A 26,603-nucleotide genomic window follows, 5' to 3' on the forward strand; every position below is an offset into this window, starting at 1 on the left:
ATCTGCAAGAAACAATGTATGCGAGTTCTATAACCACCCATTATATACAATCTAGCCATTTGATAAAAATACAAAAAAAAAAAAAAACATATGCATTTTCAACGGTGAGTAAGTTCTAACCAGTGAAGTCCGAGGAAGAAGCCTGCACCAAGGTGTGGCGGTTCACATCTTTGATATGGTAACTTCCATGAAGAAGGTGCAAGTAGTTTCTCTGCTATAACTGGCACTGACTCTTCAGAACAAAACAATACAAATACTTAGATAAGCAATTGATAAAAAAAAAAAAGCAAACAATCAGGCATACACAAATGCACTGTCAAAATTTGTCTTATCCTGACCTACATTCATTCTAAACCCTAATTATCCTGCAACAAAGCTCATGTACAGCTGATCACAAATTCTTAACAGCTATAAACACAAGACAGATCACAGATTCACGTCCATCTTACATTCTTAATAGTTATAAGCACAGGATATCAGACTCAGTCATTCAACAATGCAAAACGAGAAACATTTACAGTAGCATAAATGCAATAGTGTTACAACACATCAATTTACCTTTTAATATATAGATTACCTAAATGTACAACCTAAAAAGCCTTATTTACAACATACAAAACTATATGTACAACCTACAGAAGCATATTTTTTAAAAAAAGTAAACCAATTGACAAAAGGATAAAAGGTATATAAGTTTAGGGTTAAACTTAATAAAAATTAAAACAATAAAAATGTTTACTTAAATGAAAAATAAAATAAAATAAATAGCATTTAAAGTTACAAATAAGATAACCTAAACCTAGCCGCAATTGTCTTATTCGTTTCATATCCATCATCATTTTGGTTTACACTTTTAACCTAAAAACTCATCCAGCCGCCATCTTACTTTCTTCTCCATCTCAGCTTCATATCTAACTCCTCTCCTCCCCACCTCCATCATCATGAGTACATCATCATTTTAAATCTAAATCAAGAAGCCCCAAGCAAACACCTCTCGCATATCCGGAAAGTGTGCGATTTCTATACAACACTCGCCTTATGTGGTCCACCTCCATCATCGTGATTACATCGTCATTTTAAATCTAAAATCTAAAAAAATCGCCTTTACAAAAAGCCCCAAGAGAACACCTCTCGCATCACCGGAAAAGCGTACTAGGCGCAAGATTTCTATGCATCACTCGCCGTGGTTCACCCTAGGTCGCCTCATTTTTAAGCCAAGCTTATACACTATCAAAATGTGTGCCATCCAGACCTAAATTCATTCTAAACCCTAATTATCCTGCTAATCTCATATACACATCTATCGTACATACGTAACAGCTGCACACACATTACATCAAATTCACACTAACAGTCCCAAGCGAACACCTCTCGGATCGCCGTAAAGGCATCCTAGGCGAGAGATTTCTATACATCACTTGTTGTGGTTCACCCGAGGTCGCCGTTCTTTTTAAACCAACCTTATACACTAATCACTATCAAAATGTGTGCTATCCAGACCTAAATTCATTCTAAACCCTAACTATCTTACATACTTAACAGCTACAATCACATTACATCAAATTCAGTAATTCAAAACTGACCTTGAGCAACCGGAGTAACAACCGAAGCAGCCGGAGCCACCGCCTCGCTCACCTCAGCAACATTCTCCTTCGGATTCGAATTCTCCACAACGAGTGGTTGTGGCGGATCCTCCGGTGCCGTTGATTTCTCCGATGCACCTCCATTATTATCATCACCCTACCAATTCAACAACAATAACAAAATCAAAACGAATACAATAAATAAATAATAATAATAATAATACGAAACGACGTCGTAACGGCGTGAAACGATAATAATAATAATAATAATAATAATAATAATAATAATAATAATAAGAAGAAGAAGAAGAAGAAATTGTGACCTTTTGGCGTTTGGGAGATGGAGGTTTGTTGTTGTGGTCAGGTGATGATGATGAACGTTTGGGTACGGATCCGCTGCGACGCGTGGACACCATAGCTATTGTGTTCTTCTTCTTCTCTTCGTCCTCTCCTGGAGAAAGAGAGAGAGAGAAAGAAACGCAGAGAGAGAATGAGAAGAGAATAATAATAAGAGAGCAAATAATATTTGTTATTGTTATTGTTATTGTTATTGTTATTGTTATTGTTATTGTTTACTTGAAATCGGAAAAATAAAAGAAATTTTATTATTATTAATATTTTAGCTAGTTTTTAGTAGGAGACGTTAGATTTACTAGTTGTGGTGTTCGTGCAGTTTGTGTACCTTTAAAAACTCTTAACACACTTGTGTCAAGTTTGATCATCTTCAAAAAGGTTTTAACCTTTAATTATTTTAAAGAAGCGAACGGTGGTTTTCTAACTTTCTTACCTGTTTTTTCTTCCCTGCTGGTTAACCAAATCGGCATATTATATATATATATATATAATAAAAACCAAATTTTAACTCACTCGCAAAAACTACTATTCATCAAATTTACATATTTCTATACACAGTGTACTTACTTCTAATGCATGATCAAGCCTATAAAAGCAGTGACTTATTTACCAACTTCCTACGATTTAATACGTTTGAGCTGCTCTCCTTTATTGGTTCGATATTTTTTTTGTTTCGTTTGGTTCCAGTATAGTAACGAGCATAATGAAAATTAAATGATTGCCAATTTTGTTTTTGTTCCGATACCGTAACTAACGTGATAAAAACCAATCGGATTCGCGTAGACTCACAGTGTTTTGTTTTAGTTTCAGTATCGTAATGAATGAAACGAGCACTGACCGAGTGTCAATTTTATTTTAGTTTCGATACCTTAGCGAACGTGAGGGAAACTGACCGATTTTGCGTAAACCCACCGCCTCAACGCTAACCGAAACGACCGAATTCGCGTCGACTTACCATTTCAACGCCCAAGACCGACAACGCATGAGTTTTACCATTGCTGAGTTTTACAGACCTGCTCCAGCGCAACGCATACCCCTCACGGCAAGGGCATTCTTGTCCTTTTTCTCCATAGTATGATCATGTTTGAAAAGACAAGATTTCCCCTCGCTTAAAGTCAAAAACTAGCGGAGTTAATCATTTGAATAAAACTGGGAACAGATGGGAAACCTTAATGGTCCGGTTGTAAACATTCAAAAACTAAATTTTTAGACTAAAGTCGTAAAACTAACCAAGCCTCATAGACGATTTTAGCACTTTACTCTTTTAGAAAAATATATTAATTTTGATTGTTAATTATTTAAAAGTTGGTAAATAATTACATGTTGCAAATTTAATAATCTAAAAGCAAATTCAATAGGGCATTCTTGAGTGCTTTTTAGGGGAGTGGGTGAGATGCAGAAGAGCATAAGACGGGGTGGATAAGACGGGGTGGAGTTACGGGCTTACAACCTTACTAGAGTCGGGGTATTTTTTTTATTGATTTTAGGAGTCTCTGCTAAAAAGAGACATGTTTGTTTTTAAGTGAGTTTGACTAAAGTGGTCGATTTGGATTTCCGACGTGAAAATCGGGACGGGTAAAAGGAGTATCGTGTGAAGCTTAATAGGTTTACGGGTGATATGATCTTAAATGGTTCGGCATTAAGGTGGAAAATGCTACATTTTGGTGAACCCAAAATAACCCGAATTTGAATGTTATTTGGCCATTCGAAATTCTAGGGTGGTATAAATCTACGTCTCAATCATCATCTGAACCAATCATTCATCATTATCCACAAATCTAGTTTCAATCGATTATCATGCAGCTAAGTCACAATCCAACATCTAATTTCACTACAATTGTTATTTTGTTGTCATAGTTATATAATTCAATTTCATATATTATTTATCTCAATACCAATCGTATTTGAAGAGGTAGGTTCCCGCAAAGCCCAGTTGGACCCACAAGACTCACCTTGAAGAGGTACGTCTACGCAAAGACCAACTGGATCCGCAGGACCCACCATGCTCAGAGAGATGAAGACCTTACACGTAGTAAGCCAGCTGTTCCTGCAGGAAAGCCTCCCTTGGTACAGTACCCTGCCTGTCCTCGCAGCTGTGGGTACAAGCCAAGAAGGAAGGCTACCCGCACTAACAGTAAGGCCACACATATAAGGCACTAACTCTTATACTTCAGTAATGTCACCTGAAGAAGGAATGAGCAGGGCGGGAATATTCCCGCCCAAAAGAGCCAGTCCGTACGCTTCTAGAAGATCTTTTGTACTATACCTACCAAGGTATGGACAAATAGACAAGATCTGACAGAAGCAACCCATGAACCAATCACAGGGTGACAACTCACTGACAATAGTACGAGGAGGAACACGCTCCAGTACAAAATGTCACTATCAGCCGCTGCCTACCCACCAACTCCCATCATGGCACGAACGTAGCCCATAGTTGGTGGAAAAGGAATATTATATACAGCTAGCCGTACCTGCTTGGAAACCTACCTTCGGCTATAAATACTCCAACACCCTGGAACGGTATCATTATTTTCTCTTTAGCTATTTCTCTCTATATACACTTATATTCAGAGCAACCTAGTCTGATTCTCACGCCGGAGGGTGGTCACAAGGAGGAACCCCCCCCCCCTTCTCAATGACGAGCTTACGATGTATGTTTTGCAGGTTGAGAAGAATAGCCATCTTTGCCGGACCTAACCCTCGTGGGAAACATCTACTTAACCCTAAGATTATCCTTAATCTGTCCGGGTCACTTAGTGTTTCTTCATTGGCGCCATCCGTGCATTAAGCTATAACTTACTCTTCTTTTTCTCAGTTTTTTCAAACTTCTGGAAAGATGGTTAAGGTTACTCCGATGCCAAAGCCACCAGGTAACCAAGAAACTCCGGTAACCACAACCCCATCTACTGGGGGAACACCAGTGAATACACGATTGTTACGAACACTACCCCGGTTACCCAAGCCGGGGCAAGTGTAGTAAACAATCCTCTCCTGGGATTCATTGATACCTAGTTGGGGAAACAACAGACGAGACTTCCCCGACAAACACCAGAACAAGTTAAAGCTTGGGCGGAAGCACGTCAGAAAGAATTCCAAGCCGAGTTGGACGAAAGTTTACGTTCACTCCAACAAGCCAATGACAAATTCGGAAGCACTCGACAACAGCTCAACATGAGCAGTGATTGCGAGTATGTGGATGATGAAGATTGGGAAGAATCTGACAGTGACGCAAACCCACGTCATAAGGCGAAAAGGAAGCGTAAAGAAGCAGACTTCCACTCGAGAAGAAATTTCGAAGAAACTTTCAAACCAAAGAACACGGGGGGAAACCCACGTGACTTCTCCAAAACTTTCAAACCAACTGTTGCGAATGCGGGAACGTCCAAATTTGCAAGGGACATTACGGAAGCAATCGCTCCAAAGAGTGCCAAACAGATGTCCAACATAGGCACTTACGATGGCATATCTGACCCGAACGATCACATGAACAGATTTATAGCGGGGGCAACCGTCAGTAATTGGACAGAACCCACATGGTGTTACATGTTCCAAATGACGCTCGTCGGGGCAGCCAGAGCGTGGTTTGATCGTCTACCGGTCCACCACATCTACGATTGGGCAGACTTCCAGCACAAATTCAGCCAGCACTTCAGTCAACAAAGAAAATATACTGAAGAGCAATGGACGATCCTCAACTGCATCCGAGAAGAAGACGAATCTTTGCTAGACTTCATCACTCGCTTCAACTCAAAGAAGCTAAGTCTGGGCACTATTAGAGAAGATCTTGTTCGCGCCGCTTTCATCCAGGGCGCTGAGTACCCAGAGCTCATCCGCACGTTGACAGGTAAAGACGGCATGCCACCCACGTGGGATGCCATCATGACGGCAGCTAAACGCTTTGCCGAAACGGAGAAGCAACTGGGTAGAAATCTTCCCTAGAGCACAAACCTCTACACCCAGAGAACAAGAAAAAATAACATCCGTACCGCCCGACAAAACAAAAAGAGGAAACTTGGTATTTGGCAGTCAAGGGTAAACTTTGACACCTCATCCAGCTCTCGCCCTCTCTTAGGCGGAAGGGACAACATGCAGTCGTCGAACCGGAATCCCAGATGGACGCCACTCACCAAAAGCGTCACCGAGATATTTGCCACCGAGAAGCTCCCATGGCCAAAGGCTCCAATAATCCGACAGCGTCAAAACGCCGATCAGAGCAAATCCTGTGACTTCCACGGGACAAAAGGCCACACCACGGAGGAATGCACATCCTTGAAGGATGTCGTCGAAACATTCATCAAAGATGGAAAACTCACACACCTCGTGGAGTCAATCAAGAATGGAGGGAGGAAAGACAATCGGTACAAGGGCAATGGACGGAAGCCCATCGACATCAGCATTCACATGGTTCACGGCAACATCAGAGAAAGAAAACGACGAACAACAGAGCCAAGTGCGTGGAAGGAAGCAGAAGTGCGCTTCCCGCGTGTGCCAGGGGGGCCCAACAAAGAAGGCCCCATAGTCATCAAAAGCCAGCTGGGGCACTACATCACCTCCCGCACCCTTGCTGATAATGGTGCTTCATCAACGGTCATGTATAGGCAGTTCTTCGACAAGCTGGACGACGAAGACAAAGAACGCCTAGAAACAGTTTACGCCACGATGGAAGGGTTCGACGGCAGCACAAACACCCCCTTGGGAATCCTATCTTTCCCCGTCACTCTCACGGACGGAAAGTACTCTCGCACAGAAGACGTGGACTTCGTTGTAATGAGGAAGCCACACCAAACATACGACATTCTCTTCGGGAGAGATGGGATGGCAAGATTTAATGCTGTGGTGTCTTTGGTCCATGGTATGATGGGATGGCCAACAGCTGAGTGCGTCGCTATGATCCCGGGCATTCCCCAGGTATGCATCGCATCTGTCTCATCTAAACCCAAACCAAAAATGGCTAAACCAACCACCTCTGAGCCAGAAGAATGGGCCTTCAATGGCAAATACCCTGACCAGGCCGTTACCATTGGCCCAACGATCACTAATCCCACACGCACCTTACTCAAACGCTTGTTGCAATAAAATGCCAACATCTTCGCGTGGACACCAGCTGACATGACTGGTGTACCTCGAAGTAAGGCTGAACATAAGCTCAAGTGTGACCCAGCGTTTGCGCCCGTCATACAAAAGCGTCGCGTAATGGGTGCTGAGCAGGCTAACGCATGTAGAACCCAAGTCAAGGAACTCCTTGACGCAGGCATCGTACGCGTTAGTAAATATCAAACATGGGTTGCAAATCCCGTCATGGTACCAAAATCCAACAAACAATGGCGCATGTGCATAGATTTTAAAGACCTAAACAAAGCATGCCCCAAGGACTGTTACCCGTTACCCGAAATTGACCTTAAGGTAGATTCATTAGCACCGTTTCGCCTTAAATGCTTCCTTGATGCGTATAAAGGGTACCATCAAATCCACATGGCTGTTGACGATCAGGATAAAACCGCATTTCGGACGCCCGATGGCACATTTTGTTACCAAATGATGCCATTCGGACTAAAGAATGCCGGATCCACATACCAACCCCTGATGGACAAAGAGTTTCATGCCCAAATCGGGAGGAACTTGGAGGTTTACATGGATGACTTGGTCATCAAAAGCCTCGAGCCAGAGGCGATGTTGAAAGACATCGAAGAAACTTTCAACACGCTCAGAAAGATAAACATGAATCTCAACCCGAGCAAGTGTTCCTTTGGGATGGAAGATGGGAAGTTCTTAGGAGTCATCGTTACCAAAGATGGCTTCAGAGCGAACCCCGAAAAGGTTGAAGCCATTATGAAAATGGAATCACCTACTACCATGAAACAGGCTCAGACACTGAATGGACGACTAGTCGCACTTAACCGCTTTTTGGCAAACCATGCGGAAAGGTCGTTCCCATTCGTGTCAACATTGAGAAATTGTTTGAAGAAAACGCACTTCCGCTGGACACCAGAAGCGGAAGCAGCCTTTCAAGAGATTCGGTCACGCTTGATCGAACTCCCAACACTCACAGCACCAGAAGTGGTGGAGGAATTAATTCTCTACCTCTCCACCACAGACAGAGCAACTGGGGTAGTCTTACTAGTAGAACGAAAGGGCATCCAGATGCCCATCTACTATGTAAGCCGCGTCTTAACAGACGTGGAAACCCGGTACTCCACCCTGGAAAAATTAGTCTTAGCGCTTGTACAGGTTTCACGCAGGCTAAGACGATATTTCCAAGGCCACCCAATCACCATTCTCACCAACTTTAAACTTGCAAACGTTCTAGGCAAACCCGAGTTGTCAGGGCGCCTAGCCAAATGGGCAATTGAGTTGGGAGAATACGCGATAAAGTACAAGCCAAGACCAGCCATAAAAGGCCAGGTCTTGGCCGACTTTATTGCAGAATTCCCCGCTTCGCGGGAAAAAGAGTGCCAGGAAAAGGCTCAACCCTCTCCAGCACAAGACATTAACGATGTCTGGCGACTCTATACTGATGGAGCAGCCAACAACGAAGGTTCAGGCGCATGGTTGAAACTAACTAACCCAGCAGGCCAAGAATACACTCACGCTATTCGGCTGGATTTCCCAAGTACGAATAACGAAGCGGAGTACGAATCATTCTTGGCCGGATTAAGAATTGCGCGTAAGATGGGGGTAAAAAACTTGGAAGCCCACGTGGATTCCATGCTAGTAGCCAACCAGATAAACGGGACGTACACGGCCGTGAACGACACAATGGCCCTCTACCTCGCACAAGAAAAAACCCTTATGCGCGATTTCAACGATTGCAAAGTTGTGCACATCAAGCGAAGCGAAAACAAATATGCGGATGCGCTAAGCAAGCTTGCATCGTTAGCCTTCACCCACTTGGGAAAGGACATCCGCGTTGAACTTCTTGGAGCACCATCAGACCCGCACAAGGAAATTTGTGTCATCCAAACCGGCACGGAAACATGGATGACGCCAATCATAAATTACCTTGCGACGGGTGTACTACCAGAGTCAAAGACACGGGCAAGAAAGATACGCTGTAAATCACTGAACTATCAACTTGTTGATGACATACTTTACAGGCGTAATTTTCTTGGCCCACTCCTCAGATGCGTTGACGACCAAGATGCCGACTACCTTCTAAGGGAAGTACACGAAGGCACCTGTGAAGTACACGTAGGTCCACGCACAGTTGTAGCTAAGCTAAACAATGCGGGATACTTTTGGCCGGGGATGCACACGGATGCGCTGGCCTACATCAGAAAATGTAGGTCCTGCCAGCTCTACGCACCCAACACGCATCGCCCGAAGAACGAACTTGTTCCGGTCACTTCTTCATGCCCATTCCAGAAGTGGGCCATCGATGTTACAGGCTCATTTCCCACAGCAGCAGGGAACGTTCAGTTCCTAGTGGTAGCCATCGACTACTTCACCAAGTGGATAGAAGCAAAACCCCTAGCCCAAACAACCGCAAAACATATCAAAAAATTTATTTGGGAATTTATTATTTGTCGATTTGGACTTCCACAGAATTTGGTGAGCGATAACGGCACCAACTTTGCTGACCAGAAGCTACAAAAGTGGCTGAAAGAGTTTCAAATCACCCACACCTTTACCTCAGTGGCACACCCGCAGGGTAATGGTGAGGTGGAAAGAGCAAACAAGAGCATCGTCGACGGCATAAAGAAAAGACTCTTGGAGCATAGATCCGGCTGGGTGGACGAAGTTCCACATGTCATTTGGGCAAACAGAACGCTGAAAAAAGCAAGCACGGGCGAAACCCCATTCAGCCTCACCTATGGCACTGAAGCCATGGTTCCAATCGAGATTGGTCTACCCTCACCAAGAGTCATAACTCAACCAGAAAACAATGACGCGGAAAGACAGTTAGACCTTATGCTGACCGAAGAGCGCAGAGACTTAGCCGCAGCGCGTGAAGAGAACTACAAGCGACAAATGCAAAATCACTACAACACGCGGGTGAAACTCTGTAACTTCAATGTTGGAGACTACATATTGCGGAACAACGAGGCTTCGAACCAGGAGCGCCCAGGAAAGCTGGCCTCGGTCTGGGAAGGGCCATACATTATTAAAGAAGTTCTGGGAAAGGGCGCATACCGGCTCGAAAGGCTCGATGGCACCCCCATCCCAAGAACATGGAATGGAGCTCAATTACGCAGATGCTATATGTAGATCAATTCCAAACTTGTAACGAACAGGCCTAGAGCCACTTCTAATGGAAATGATTCTCCTTATCACATTGATGCTGATAGCCTTACCTTTATACTTATGATCTGACCACACTGATATGCCGGTATTCACCGCATAAATAAGTGAGGGAGGAAGTAAGTTGTTGCGTGTGGAAAGCGGCACAACCCGCATAAACACAAATAAACAGTAAAAATTTCTAAGGAAAATATGAGGAAAACATTCACGCAGGTCAGATATAGATGAAGTTTGGTCATCCTACTAAGTGAAAGTGACGGTCCTACCCGCACAATCATGATAGAGGAAACAGAACATTAACCTATTATCTGACACGCGTCGAAAGGTTAACGTATTCAAAACACTTAGAAAATTGCTAAGATAAACTAAAATATGCATGAGCAAATCATATAATGTTTATAAGGCAAGGCATTAACAAAACATTTATATTCACGATAAAAGCTGTTCAAACATTACAAAATGGCTAGGTATCTACCCGCCTACAAAAAGTGCAAATCTATCCTAACGTGTGACAATCGTCAATTTCATGTTAACTCCGTTAACTCAACTCCGTCAATTCAAACTTAAGATCACTGAATACATAACGCACACCTCATTACATTTAAACTAGGGTTTAAATGACGCTTGACACTTACTACATGTGTAGTCTTTCGGGATTTGCACCGAAACGCAAACGAGTTGACGCAAACGATTGGTGAATAAACGAAAAACGCCAAAACAATAATTATGTGATAATTATGTGTTAGACTTATGTGTTATGTGATAACATTGTTATAAACGTTAACTCAATGTGCTAGAACTAGTTAATTAAGCTAGAAAGATAACATTTGAAAGTGGAGGGACCTAGATGTAACATGATTATTATTAATAGTATTATAAAACCCTAACTCCCCTCCCTCTTTCCCTCACATAAGTCGACGGCCAGCCCCCCCCCCCCTTGCTCTCCTTGCGATCGGCACACACACACACATATCACTTGGTTTTGATCTTGGTCTTTCACAATTGAAGCATCCTACATCCGTTTCTAGCCATCTTCTACCTTCCTCTTGCTTGTATTGGTGTTTTTGAAGGTATAATTACAAACCCTAGGTCCGATTTTCATATGTATATGTGTTCATATGTTTTATCTTGATTTGATGATGGATTAATTGTGATATGATAACTAGAATTGGTATTATTACATGTTAGTCGTTGTGTTCTTGATTTTGAATTCAAATAAAACCCTAACCATGGATGTAATGTGTAATTGATGTGCATGGATAGTGATTATGGTGTCTAGGATGTTATATGAAGGAATTATGGTTTATAAATGGCTAATATGTTGAGTTTTGTTGCAAACAGTTTCTGGACAGATTGTGTTGTTGATGTTCAATTGACTGTATCGGGGTGTAAATGTGAAAATTGGTTGAGATTATTGATACTACAGTAAACTAGATTGAGTCTAGTTTCTAAAGAATATAAATTTGCAATTTTTGGACGTGTAAAAGTTAACCTTTATGATTTTACAAAAACGTTGTGCAAAGCTGAGTTGTTAGACCTGCTGTTAGGTTGTTTTGTAAATGTTATATCTCATGAACTACGAGACCAATTGGGTTGGTTCCACTTCTGGAAGTTAACTTGTTGAGTGGAGAACCTAACCCAATTGGTCTTGCATTTTTTGGATTTTTCGTTTAACGGAAATTTCAAATAACATTCTGTTGCGCATAAATTTGACTGTTATGAGTTTGCTGTGGTAAATTGGTCATTGTGAGAAATATATATGGAATAAAAATACAAAAAAATATGTTATGAAAACCTAACACATATATGCTTTTGTGATGATTTTTGGTAAATTAATTGAGATGCTATGATCGGTGGAATAGACTAGTTTTTCAAGTAGAATTCTGTCAATAAGAAAATTAGTTGCTGAATTTTGTAAAAGTTGCATGAAACATGGTAATTGCTAATTGATTGTCGTGTTTTGACCAAATTGCCCTTGCGGGGAATAATTGCTAGTTAATTGTTATAATCTGACCAAATTGCCCCTGCAGGGAATAGTTGCTAGTGATGTACATTATTAATACATGACACGTAAACGATTGTTCACACACGTAGCGTATCACAAATGTGCTTATTAAGTCACACACGATTCACAAACAAACACGAAACGTGATATTTGCATAGGTACTACGTTCCGGGTCTAGAGACTCGTTAATAGTTCCGACACTTAGAAAATCTCTTTGTTGTTTTAGAACGCTAGAGAGAGTTTTCTGTGACGCGCATCACTTGGTGATTTATTTTTGGGAATTCTTCGCAAACAGTGAGTTTCACTTACCCCTTTAAACTGTTTTAAACGCTTTCCACTTGGGGGAGATAACATACTCCGATAAACGCATTTAAGATTTTTTTTGTAAATTATATATCACTTGTAAAGGCTAAGTGGCAAACGAAACATTTGAAGTCCTACACATCGAACCGGTTAATATTTGGAATAGCGAGTCACTGTTGAGTAGTACTACTGGGTTTGTCAAACCCCACCCAACGCTAAACTCGACTGGAGGTCGAGCGGGTGTAATTTTGGCTAACACGTACCATGGTCTGGATGACCTGGTGACAAGGCACTTGATAAACAGTCAGCTTCGGTGTCGAACACTTAGTAATACTTGTTGTATAGGCTAGCTACCTATCGATATATAATTGATTTAACACTATCTGGTAACGCAAAACGCTGAACGCAAAACGTTGAACGCAAACGCTAAACGCTTTATTTTATATAAACTTGTGAACTCACCAACCTCGTGTTGACACTTTTAGTATGTTATTCTCAGGTAGCCGAGGCGGGCGCGCGGTATAGGATCATGCATGGTTTTTGAACATTCTGATATGCAAACATGTTTTTTAACTATTATTACTTGGGTTTTAAGTCGTACTGCGTGACGCAACTTTTGTCTTTTGGTTTTTACGCTTCCGCACTTAATTTCATTTAAACGTTTTTATGGTTTGATTATAACTAATGATTCCGATCCTGTTAGTTCACACCCTCTAACGGTAAAACTCCGTTAGTGGATTTTGAGGGTGTGACATAACGGCTTGGAGGAATCTAAAGATTCAGGCTTCGGGACCACTCCCTCCAAATCCACTTGAACCCGCACCATCAGTTGGCTGCGGCTGTTCAAGAAAAGCTTTGAGAACAGCTAGCCCGTCATCAGAAGCAGCAATTTCACTCACCTTTTCCACGACCGGATGAGAGAAAGCAGCATACTGGTTCACAGCTTGGTCATAGACAGCCTCAGTATCAACATCGTGTAGAGGAAATCTGGAAGGCGAGATGCCTTTCTCTGCAAATCCTAGGCCAAGTAAGAAACAAACTTTCTCTCCATCCTCATGAGAAGCGTTGAGGGCTGTGCTCATGGCATCATCATAGGATGTGTTCGCGAAAATCCGATGCACAACCTACAAAAAAAAAAAAAAAAAATTTCTAAGTATAAAAAGCTAAAAGCAAAGAATAATTGAGCTATGCGTACCTGCGGCATTGCTTCTCGTAGAAGCCAATCCTTATTGGACAGAGCCACTTGAAGGGTAGCTTGAGCTTGATCGCGTGCGCGTACGGCCTCATTCTTATTTAGGTTGGCAAGCAACACTTCCTTGGCAGCAGCCTCCTCAACGCCTTTAAGCTTGCCCTCAGTGCGATCAAGCACACCCCTCTGATCCAAGAGCTCCTGTAGCTTCTTGGCGTCCTCCAAAGCCAAAGCCTCATGAGCCTGCTGAAGCTTCTCCAGTTTAGCTTTCAGTTCTTCATTCTCAGTGCGTAGAGGCTCAGCAACAGCTTCAGCTTTTGTGGCCCTTTCAGTCGCATTACGCGCACTTTCCTTGGCCAACCTAAGTTGTTCATTAACAACTTGAGAAGCCTTGGAACGGGCCTCATGCCTAGCTTGCATTTCAGCCTCAAGATCCTTGAAGGCCTTTTCTCTCTCAGCAGCGGTGGCGGCAAGTTTCTTGTTTTCTTCCCTCAGCGATCGCACCTGAGACCCCTCCAAGCTACGCGCAGTCCTTAACTTACCGTTTTCACGACAAAGTAATTCGACACGCGGCTGCATCCGGGCGAGTAGAATTTGGAGCTCGGTGGACAACCTGCCTTCCTGGTAACTAACCATTGCCTCCCCCAATGCACCACTTGGAGCGGCATGGCGCGTCCAATCGACGCAGTCTGCAGCTCCTGAGAGTTGTTCCTCGGCGGATATTCCACCTTGGGGCATAAACCTCATTGGAATCCGAAACTGCAACAACAAAAAACAGTCAAGAAAAAATGACTAAGGATGGATAACAGGCCAAAGTAACCCCACGCACCTGTAGGGTCGATAACAGGCCGATAGCCGCTAAACCCATCACCCGAACCTAAAGGATATCCATCCAAGAGGTCAAGGAGATGAGAAGGAGGCAAAGATCGGACCCCCTCATCAACAGAGGTAAGTCTAGAGGTCCCAACTCTAAACATACCTGAAGAACTGGCCAAGGACGAAGTAGTCGTTGACGCCGAATGTGACACTGTAGAAGTCACAGAGGTAGAGACCATTGGAGATGAACTCATTTGAGATGAACTCATAACCGGTGCAGTCGCTGCAGATGAGCTCATCGCATATGAGCTCATGGAAAAAGTCACCGCCGGTCCGGTGAATGACGTGGTAAATATGGCACTGACGGCTGGCGAAGAAGTTGAACTGCTCAACGCAGCAACGAAAGTGGACGCCATCGTCGGCACAGCAGCCATGACAGACGACGTCATAACCGGAACAGTTGCTTCAACAGTAAAAGCAACAGAACCAGTACCAGAAACAGACGCAGCCGCCTGGGTCATCGCCTCGGATAGGTTGACCAAACCTATCGTCGTGGGTCCTGAACCAACTCCTCCCGCACCACTCTCCTCAAAAACAGACAAGTCTACTTCTGCATAAAGAAAAACCTTAAGATATCAAAAACGAAGGCGGAAGGAGATGCGGAAAAGGTACACAAAAAGTACACTACTGGTTTTCTTGATCTTGAAAGCCCTGATAGGCGGAGATGGACCCGATGAAAATGGCCTCTTCACGCCAGTTACCTTCGCAATGCTTAACGGCCCAGAAGTGACAGTCGTCTCAACCTCTGAGACAATGGTCTCGTCACCACCACCAAGGTTCCTCGCCGCCTCCTCACTCTCAATCTCGGAATCAGACTGATCCCCCAAGTCAACGAAGGTAGCAACCTTCGTTTTGCCCTTCACGCTAGCTGCCTTCTTTTTCCTTACAACAAAAGGCCCATCTGCGGATCCCTCATCAGAAGATGACAAGATCAGAAGAATTCCAGCAGAAGTGTGAGCGTGAAGAGGACGAGGATTAAATAACTCATTACCTGGCCGAGTGGCGCTTAAAATCTCATGGCCTGGCGGGTAGACCTCTACGAACCTATCCGCAGTTTTCTCCAAAACGGGCAACTCGTTCTCATCAAGATCACGAGTACCCAACCGCGTTGGACCACCAGTCTCCCGCGGGTGCAAAAGCGACTGTAAGTCGTTCCCTTCTGAAATAAAAATGATAACAATGTTGGAAAACCCTAAACCAACACAAAAGACGGGGCGTACCACAAGGAATATAGTTCAAACCGTATTCAAGAACGATGGGTATTTGCGGCGTCCCAGACCCGGCATCCTTCCACACGCGACTCATCCCAAGCATGACCATCCCAGATTCCGAGAAGCGATAAACAGGAGTCTGAATCTGGGAAATCTTGGTGAACCACTCCGTCTCCTGGTAATTGGAAGCCGGAAGATTAGGAAGTACCCTCCCATTCTTGAACATCATCGCAATGGGAACGACACGAGCGGAAATATAGAAAAATTCACGCTTCCAAGAACGAAGACTACGCTCAGTAGTACAGATCTTCAAACCCTTGATCCGAGTGACAAGGGTATACCAACCCTGGACGCACCTCCAAGTATAGAAGGTCATCAGGCGGTCGACTCGAGGCTCGATATCCAAAATACGGCACATCCATTCGAAATGGTGAACTTTAGCAATTGCCATTGGGTGCACCTCTGTCAAATGAACACCGTGTTTCTCCAAAACACGGTATACGAACTTCGTTAATGGGAATCTTAGATTCCCATATATGAAGAACGAAGCGTAAACCCCTATCTTGCCCTAAGGGGCGTCGTATACTGTCTGGTTGGTCTCCGGCAACTCCGGCTCATAGGGCTCCAGCATGAATTTCTTGACGATGTAATTGTATACATCGAGAGAAAGAGTACACTAACACTCTCCAGCAGTACTCTTATCGTCCTTATCGGACGTTGACGTCGGGTTCTCGGGGAAAACGTCGGACTCTTCGACGTTAACCTCTGGGTCATGAGAAGAAGAAGACATTTTTTAATGTTAAGGATGAAAGAAAGCGGTTTCAGGAGAATGCTCGCCGGAAAAGATGAGAATTCGCCGGAAATCGCTTAAAAGAAAAAGAAGAGTGAAGGGAAGATAATGGACGAAATACACCCTCTCCACCTTATATACTCATCGCAATGAATGCGATGAATTTATTGCGAATGAGAGAGAAAGCGTAGGAGCAATGACACGGCGACACGTGTGGATAAAGCAAGCTGGCGACAGATGTCAGAATGGCGCGTGCCATGAAACTCGCGCCTACGCGCCTGAAAAAGCGTTCAGATTGACCACATGCTGTCACGTCGTCATAACTTCCTGCACATCCTGAAACCGTCAGAAGACGCCAACGTCCTTTCAACCGTTTGGACTGTCCTTATCCTTTCACCAACCCTCCGAATTTCAAAAAGATTCAAAAATAAGAGGGAATATACCCCCTTACCTTGGAAAGCAAGAAACCATAAGACAAGTGCGAGTACAGTGTCAAGGCGAAACCCTTCACATACTTAGCACTTGCAGAGAATTGAAGCCAAGAAGATCGATCTTATGGGCCATGCTTGCGGAAAGAGAAATAACACCCCCGCATGGGGGGAACGTTGAGAACTAGATTGTTTGAAGCTTCAAGGTGGAATTGGTTGTTTAACATAACTAATCACTATGTCTAAAACTACCAAAACCTCATGGAGAATCTACACAAGTGAAACTCAACGCTCCCGACTTGCGAAGAGGTTACACACCTACCCGCATCATACCCAAAGGTCAGGCAGAAAAGTCAGGAATTTTCTGCAGGTGACATTAGGAAAACTGCGGGAAGAATCCCCACAGAGAACCTTAAAAAACGAAAACCCCTTGTTAAAGCCCCTTGCTTAAAGTCCAAAAGTTCCCCTCACTTATTAACAATTCATGAGAAGAACAATGGACTGGGGGGACTTGAAGAGGTAGGTTCCCGCAAAGCCCAGTTGGACCCACAAGACTCACCTTGAAGAGGTACGTCTACGCAAAGACCAACTGGATCCGCAGGACCCACCATGCTCAGAGAGATGAAGACCTTACACGCAGTAATGCCAGCTGTTCCCGCAGGAAAGCCTCCCTTGGTACAGTACCCTGCCTGTCCCCTGAAGGAAGCCAAGAAGGAAGGCTACCCGCACTAACAGTAAGGCCACACGTATAAGGCACTAACTCTTATACTTCAGTAATGTCACCTGAAGAAGGAATGAGCAGGGCGGGAATATTCCCGCCCAAAAGAGCCAGTCCGTACGCTTCTAGAAGATCTTTTGTACTATACCTACCAAGGTATGGACAAATAGACAAGATCTGACAGAAGCAACCCATGAACCAATCACAGGGTGACAGCTCACTGACAATAGTACGAGGAGGAGCACGCTCCAGTACAAAATGTCACTATCAGCCGCTGCCTACCCACCAACTCCCATCATGGCACGAACGTAGCCCATAGTTGGTGGAAAAGGAATATTATATACAGCTGGCCGTACCTGCTTGGAAACCTACTTCGGCTATAAATACTCCAACACCCTGGAACGGTATCATTATCTTCTCTTTAGCTATTTCTCTCTATATACACTTATATTCAGAGCAACCTATTCTGATTCTCACGCCGGAGGGTGGTCACAAGGAGGAACCCCCCCCCCCCCTTCTCAGTGACGAGCTTACGGTGTCTGTTTTGCAGGTTGAGAAGAATAGCCATCTTTACCGGACCTAACCCTCGTGGGAAACATCTACTTAACCCTAAGATTATCCTTAATCTGTCCGGGTCACTTAGTGTTTCTTCAGTATTATTGACCTTAAAGGAAACTTAAAAAAACAACCAAGATAAAGAGTTTGAAGCTAGTTTTTTTTTTCTAATGACGATATAATCTACTTCTGATAATACTACATAAATGTCCATAACATGACTTAAACCCTTAAGCTCAAAAGCAGAGAGCATCTTATAACACACCAAAAAGCTATATGGCAAATACCATATGTTTTTTAGAACTAGATAGTTTTAAAACTTGATAGTTGATACGTTTAATAAAAATGAACAAAATTGGGTTCTATTTAAAAATGCATATAGTTGATAGTTGACACGTGTTTAAAAGATTGCCACAAAGAAATTTTTAACAAATTTCTCTACAATGGTTTGATTTTCTTCGATTTGGAGTTTATACAAGGATTGAAGGCTTGAAAGCATCAAGCCATCAACTAATCAAATGGGCTAGTATAATTGGGCTGAAAATCAAATGGGTTAGTCATGAAGAAAAAAAAAAGGATTAGACAACCGATATCCAAATAACCAATTTTAATATGGATTATTTAGGAAAATTGGATTTTAATAATCCCAACTTAATGCAGTTGGCCGATAATAATCCCAACTTTGAAAATAGCTGTCACTGATCCCAACTTTCACACTATTTGTTTTCATTGGACCTTCGTTAAAAAAACTTAACGACGTTAAGTTTTTTTCCAAATTTCAAACTGATATTTCAGGGCTTTTGTTCGGAATGAGGATACGAGTCGATGATGTAAAACTTACCATCAAACGGTGGGTCCAAATGACTAAATGATGCTTCAATTTCGATGTTTAAACTTTTAATTAACAAAAATTAAACTGTTTAAAGCGCCATTTCGAGTTAAGTTTTACATAAGTCGATTCATATTCTCATTCTGATCAAAAGCCCTAAAATATCAATCTAAAATTTGAAAAAAACTTAACGTCGTTAAATTTTTTTAACGGAGGTCTAATGAAAACAAATAGTGTGAAAGTTGGGACCAGTGACAGCTATTTTTAAAGTTTGGATTATTATCGGCCAACTGTACTAAGTTGGGATTATTAAAATCCAATTTTCCAATTATTTATAGGATGAAATCTCATTCATAAAAAATCAGAGTTGGTAAAAGTGGAATGTTGTGTTAAACAAGTCGAACAAAACATGAAACATTTAACATGACTAGTGAACCCGACATGAAAACTTTAACTACACGTGTCGGTTTCTTAAACACTAACATGAGCGTGAACGTGCCATTAAAATGTTATGTATCATAACACTAACACAAACGTGTCATGTTATTGAAATGCTTATATGTAATTGCGGTAAACATGTTTAACAAGTGTGTTACATGACTCACGACCAAAGGTAACTAACTCAATAACACAACTCATTTCACAAGATCACATAAAAACATTTCAATAACACGATACATGGAACACAATTATTGACATGATTCACTGAATATTGTTGAAAAGTAATAAGATACGGTTAACACGTAAATAAAAGTTACCTAAAACTTAAATTAATATTTGTTTTGGTTTAACATGCCATATACGTATCGTCTTAGCCTGTAAAATATTTAACACGGGAAGTTAGACGTGTTATACGTGTCATAAACATGATTAAGCGGGTTAAACCCGTTTAAACACACTTTTATCATGTCAATATTGTCTTAATTTGTTATGATCCGAACTCGTTTGCCCCAAACACTAACTTGTTTAACTTCGTTCCATGTCATGTATAACATCACGTATCATAAACTGTATTTATATGCAAATGTTTTAAACCTTTAACGGTTGAACCTCTAATGTAGACGGATAGGATGAAATCAGTTGCTTGTTAGGCTAGCAAGTAGCTATGTTAAGCCAGTCGTTAGTAACCAGTCAACCAATTGTCAATTCCTTCATTGTTAAAAAAGGTGTAAGAATTTATAAGGGTATTAGGGGCACCATTTGAGCACGCCTCTCCATGAATAGGGTTCGACTTCATCATTCTTTTCAGTTTGGTGAACCTGAGTCTCAATAATGGAGAGAAATGAAAAGAATTGAATGGAAAGTAAAGAATTGGCGTGTTCTTTAGTTTTTTTTAGAAGAGAGAGGTAAAAAAAGATTAAAATGGTGTGTTTCCAAGTTTCATTAATGGAAATAAATAAAAGGAAAATGGTGAAATAAAGAAGAAAAGTGGATGCGAAACTTTCTTTCCAAAATGGAAAGAACTGAAAAGAAAGAAAAAGAAAACGAGAAAGGAGATGAAAGGGAAAAGAAAGAAAGAAAAAACTTTATTTTCCTTTCCTTTATCTCGTTAAGTAAACTCAGGAACACAGCGTTAATGCTTTACATCAAGTAATAAAAAAAAGTCTTTACACCTTCATAAATCTCCATACATCTTTTAATAACTGACTTAACATTCCCTCATTTGTCGATCTCTCTTCGTAATTCTCCATAAACCTCTAACACTCCAAGTAGAGTTAGATTTATCATTCCACACGGCCTTAAAGGTGAGGGCAACGCTCACGCTTTTCCATCTTGCACCATTATTTTCTTCTTTGTCGCAACTCCGATTCAAAAAGCTATCTACCGACCATTTCATCGTAGTTTTTAGTATATCTAGAGGCGGGGATGGTACACTCATACCACCTTGTCAAGTGTCGCCTCAATAATATTGAGCTCCATTTCGTCTCCAATATTGTTATATTCCCACAGTCCCACACACGTAATAAAGAGTGACTAAAATAGTAAAACATATAGGAAGAAATCATTATGTCGATGCTTTTGTCTTTAAATATCTGCCCAAAGGATAAACAAGACTGCGTGGGAACTTCGGATAGGCACACTACAGCTCTTTCCACGTCACTATCAAAATACATATATTAAATTTAGCACCCAGCTCATGGTAGAAGAAATTGATTAACTTAGTCATATGAGTGTTCACTTTTTTAATATATATATATATATGAATTATTAGGTGAGGATTAAGAGACCTAAAATAAGTATTATTTAAAATCATAAGTAAATACAAATTTTAACTATTTAAAATTAGACGCCAATGAAATCCGGTCCGACTAGTTGGAGGTGGGATATTTCACCCATTCATTTCGGGTTTTTGTTCGAAAGGTCTTAAGTTTGATTCTTAGTTAATGTGTAGGCTCTGAAATATGGTCAGCACCATAGTAAGAGGATTTGAACTCGGACAAGATATGTTGTATCCAGTGGCGAAGCTTGAACGATAACGTCGAGGGACTCAAAATGTATAAAGAAATCATAAACCATGGGGGCTCAGATTTCCGGCCAAAAATGGGTAACTTACACCACGTATAAAAATTTCCGAACGAAAACCAGGTAAATTTACACTATTAAGCAAATAAACAGAGAGGGAAGAACCTTTAATCAAGTGGTTGTATCCTAGTAGAGTCTCCGACAACCACTTACACTTGGTCGTTAAAAAAACTATTTAAAAAAACCTTTGAATTATTAACATCTCTTTCTTCAATGACTTCCTCCTTTATTTTTACTAATAAGGTTCTCCTATTCTTCTAACTAGTCATTAATGGTCGGCTTCATCGGTACCCTTTCTGTGTGCGTTACGAACTCTCCTCACACAGCCAGCCCTCACCAGGCTGTTAACATTGCTAAATGCTCTGTCACAAAGCAAGATCTCCTGAATACGACAGACGCACTCTCCGTTATACTGTTAGCTAGAGCATCCACAACAACAAACCTATACAAACCGCCACATCATATTCCAAACTTTTCTTAAAAACCTCAATTTTTTCCACAACAACAAACCTCTATAAACCTCATTAAAAAAATTATTAACACTATATATACATAATGTATATATATGTGAATGTGAGACAGGGAAAGAGAAATATGCCACCTCAAATTTCATTTCATGTTTGTAACGAAGGACTTTCAATTCAAAAACTTTACCTTATAATGGTGAACTTTGTTTTTCTTGAGTTTGTAACCCGTCACGTAGATTCAAACTTTAAGAACTGATGCTTGTTGTGGATGCTGTAACAAGTAAGAGATTATAATTTATAAACATATTTCAATCTTCCCGGTAAAACTATCCTTTTTTTTTAATAAATCTAGATAAATAATTTTGGAATCATGGTCCAACTCAAACTGGATAAACAACAGATCGTCAACAACTTTGACTCGCATCCACACTCTCCACGTGTCACGAACCACCAATCAAAAACCCAAACCAACGGCTGAGATCACCACATAAATAACATCCGCCGTACACGATCACTCCCCATTTGTCTTGTTCACCAATAATAATACAAAACAGTCTGCCATGGTCACTTCATTGATCATCATAACAGAATTCTAGAGTTTTAGTGATCAGAGAAAATGGTGACGGAAGAAGTAATCACTGTTACTACTCCTCGGAGTCCAGAAGCTAAGCTAGGGATGGAAGTAGAAGAGCTGTGGGACGTACAGGAAGCACAGCTTACCCCTACCGAGAAGCTCAACGCCTGCTTTGAAAGTATTCCGGTGTCTGAGTTTCCTCGTGCTTCGCCTTCGCAAGGTAGTTACTAGTTAGTATATATGTTGTTATTATTATTATTGATTAATTTTACTTGATTTAATTAACATATTAGGATGATCTGCATCGTTTTTTGTTAATAGACGGATCACGAGCGTGTGATCGACTGATCTGTCTCGTGTTTCGGTATTAGTTTCATGATCAGAATATTAAACAGTGTTAGTTGAGTGTAGTTACGTGCAGAGGTGGACAAAAATAAACCGGTTAACTGAACCAACCAGAAATGATTTGAATCTGATCATGTGGAAACCGGTTTGGGAACCTACTGAAACTGTAGGTTCGGAATCGGTTTGTAAGTTTCTCCACCAAAACCGCTTCCAAACCAGTTGACCGAACCGAAACCAAACAAAACCCGTACCGAAACCGATCGTCAGGGCCTCCCCTTGGGAGTGGCAGGGTGGTCGACGGCTACATGCCCTATTTTTTTTTTTTTTTAATTTATATGCATTTTTATTAAATACAATATGTATATTAAATGTTTAAACTCAATTTTATAACCACTAGCTTGTTCTAGTGGCAAATGAGTATTACTTTAGATTACTTAAAGGTTAAGTGTTCCATTCTCATTTTATACATGTCTAATTCTATTTTTATACCAAAGTTTTTTACACAATCCAAATTATAACCAAGTAAACCCATTTATAAATTATATTGTTTAAAGCTAACAAAATACTCATTTCACTTAAGACCCAAAAGAATTTTCGCCTTCGGCACAATTTTTTTTTTTTTGCTTTCTCGGAGTTGGCCCTGCCGATCGTAACCTGGTCAAGAAACTGGTTTCAACCCGAACCGAAACCGATCATAGACAGGTGTTGACTTTTGTTGACCAAACCGAACTGGTTTGGGCACTTCTAGTTGGTGTTCTGATTGTTTGTAATATTAGAAAACTGGCTAATAGTATTTGATGTTAATTAATCGATAGTTATTGTGGTAGTAAGTAGTTCATGCTGTCATTCTCGTGGGATCTACGAAATTAATTTGTCGATTGTATTTGGGTAATTGTGTGTTTATGTGAAAGTTTGACATCAAATGATCAAATTGACTACCGATTGTATCAGATATTTATCGTCACAGTTCCTATCAGTGTTGTAGAGCTCGCTAGGCGCTAGGCAGCCAATGGTGGCCTGGCCCCGAATTGAAATTTTTATCTATATGTAATTTAGATAAAAATTGAAAGTGGTCGGCGATTTGGTTCGACTAGGGCCAATTTGGGTTGCCTAGGACCAATTTAGTCCGACCAAACCCGACTTGGACCGACTAGCAACGAATATTACTGGTTAGCTAAAAATTAATCAGTAAACCTCCGGCTAGTCTAGTCAGCGATTTTTTCTGATCTTTCTCAACACCGGTCCCTTAGATTGCATGATCGGTGTCATAATTACATGCTTTAATCAGTTCTGAAAATCGATTACAGATGTATATTAATCTCTGTCAAACAGATGTTTAGTACCTTATCAGTCATATTTTCTAGTTTTTAAATGCAATTTTTTGTGCAGTAATTGAGATAAAATCAGATGCGAGTCTTGGTGAAGCGGTCCGGTTGCTATCGCAGCACAAAATTCTCAGTGCTCCTGTTGTAGATGTGGACGCACCAGAAGATGCTAGTTGGATCGACAGATATCTTGGGATGGTTGAATTTGCAGGCATTGTTGTGTGGATTCTGCATCAGGTTCACACACTCGTTTTCATAACTTAAAAAAAGCCGAAAAATGCTGCTTCTTAATTAGTTACTAAATTAATATGTTAACTGTTGTTCTAACATTGCATGTACAGTCAGAAAAGAATGATTTGTTAGATGCACAGCCTGTATCTCCCAAGACCGCTGGAAACTTTTTCGAGTTATTAACGTCCTCCGATTTTTATAAACACACAAAGGTTTTACTTCTAACTTTTTATTTTTAAATTTTAAATAATTGTTGTCTACCAATTCCTTTATTTGTTTCTCAACTTATGGAAATGCAGGTTAAGGACATCTCGGGATCATTTCGGTGGGCCCCATTTCTCGCACTGCAGACATCAAACTCGTTTTTGACCATGCTTTTACTACTCTCGAAGTACAGAATGAAGAGCGTACCGGTAGTTGATGCAGGGGATCAAAAGATAGATAACATCATTACACAATCTGCTGTGATTCATATGTTGGAAGAATGTGCTGATCTCCAATGGTTTAAAAGCTTGGGTTCCAAGAAATTATGTGACCTTGGTCTTCCCTTGATGAGTGCCAATCAAGTTATCAAGGTAGTTGAACATTAACAGAGAATACACTACATTTAGTCATGTTTATTTAGTTCTGGTTTAAGGTGGTTAAATGTGTAAACGAGCCGAGCCCACAAGTCATATTGACTTTTCTAAAGCTCAACCCGTGAGTCGTTTTTTCAAGCTCGAACCTGGCTCGTTTATTTTTTTATAAATTAATATCTATACACTTTTAATTATGTTTTTAAATATTTCAAGAAAAACCTTGACGATCCTAAACTCGGCTCGAGCTCTTGTGTCGTAGCCTCAACGATCCAAATCTCGGCTGTATGATGTGAAACTAATACATAAAAGTCCAAAAGAGAGAACTTAAAAATACACTATGCTTGTTAAGGCTCAACGAGCACACACTTCTCATACAAAGCTCGAGTCCGGGCTCGATAAATAAACGAGCTTTATTTCAGGTCTGACAAGGATCAGCTCATTTTGAACTTTTTATAAATTCGATCACGAGTAGCTCATGAGCGGCTCGATTTCACCCCTATGTTAATTCAGGCGGGTCAATGATTTAAAAACAAAAAAAGTTTGTTAAAAAGATGACTAAAGTGTTTTTTTACTGAGCAAAACCTCCTTAGATTCTTCTTTTTTCAGAAACAAATGTAACTTTGTAATCATATATCTATAAAGGTTTATAAAAAAATTATTGCTATAATATGAATTTTGCAGGTAGACGAAGATGAACCCGTGCTGCAAGCGTTTAAACTCATGAGGCAGAAGGGAGTTGGCGGGTTACCGGTCATTAATAGTGAAAATAAGCCGGTTGCTAATATAAGCATCAGAGACGTTCAGTTCCTACTGATCGCCCCAGAAATTTACAAAGATTACAGGTTCAAAAAAATTATAAAAATATTAATCCATTTGACAGGATTAAAAGATATAGTATGATTATTAATCTAATTTTCTTCATGGTATTACTATTTGGACTGCAGGTCAATCACAGCTAAGAACTTTGTGACATCTGTCAAAAGGTACCTAGAGGATAACCAGAAGGCTTCACCTTTGGTAAGTGGCATGATTACTTGTAAAAAAGAAGACACGCTTAAAGACGTGATCACGAAGCTTGATTCCAAAGAGATTCATAGAATATATGTAGTGGATGAAGATGGGAATCTTGAAGGGGTCATAACACTTCGAGATATAATATCAAGGATCGTACACGAGCCTCATGGATACTTTGGTGACTTCTTTGATGGCGTGTTGCCATTACCCGCCAACAGCCGTGTGTAACAACAAGTATGTGTTAAAACTTCTAAGAAGACTGTTTTAAACTTGTATTGTATATCACTCACTATATTTGAATAAATCGGTTTGGTCAAAGTCAAACAAGAGGTTTCACACCTAAGACCCCACCTCATGGGACCCCACGTATATCGTGCTAAGCGATGAGATCAGATAAAACACAACTTAAGGGGCTAAAGACAAAAATACCCCTTATCTAGTTCATATGTGGGCCACCACTTTGG

General features: G+C 41.1%; 2 protein-coding genes across 2 annotated transcripts; one reads left to right on the forward strand and one right to left on the reverse strand.

Annotated features, from left to right (window-relative positions):
• Positions 1 to 14: 14 nt before the first annotated feature.
• Positions 15 to 2,073, reverse strand: LOC143529858 (uncharacterized). Its single transcript, XM_077025560.1, has 3 exons — positions 1,907 to 2,073; positions 1,584 to 1,740; positions 15 to 232 (listed from the first exon to the last, which is right to left on the reverse strand). Exons 1-3 carry the CDS (start codon positions 1,997 to 1,999, stop codon positions 99 to 101), a joined length of 384 nt encoding a protein of 127 aa, XP_076881675.1. The 5' UTR covers positions 2,000 to 2,073; the 3' UTR covers positions 15 to 98.
• A 20,600-nt stretch (positions 2,074 to 22,673) lies between these two features.
• LOC143529859 (SNF1-related protein kinase regulatory subunit gamma-1-like) lies at positions 22,674 to 26,414 on the forward strand. Its single transcript, XM_077025561.1, has 6 exons — positions 22,674 to 22,866; positions 24,381 to 24,553; positions 24,658 to 24,759; positions 24,847 to 25,122; positions 25,807 to 25,967; positions 26,070 to 26,414. Exons 1-6 carry the CDS (start codon positions 22,689 to 22,691, stop codon positions 26,365 to 26,367), a joined length of 1,188 nt encoding a protein of 395 aa, XP_076881676.1. The 5' UTR covers positions 22,674 to 22,688; the 3' UTR covers positions 26,368 to 26,414.
• Positions 26,415 to 26,603: the final 189 nt, after the last annotated feature.

Source organism: Bidens hawaiensis, unplaced genomic scaffold (assembly GCF_021521415.1).
Source record: "Bidens hawaiensis isolate Kalapana, Puna unplaced genomic scaffold, B.hawaiensis_p1.1 tig00008759_1, whole genome shotgun sequence".
NCBI classification, from domain to species: Eukaryota; Viridiplantae; Streptophyta; class Magnoliopsida; order Asterales; family Asteraceae; genus Bidens; species Bidens hawaiensis.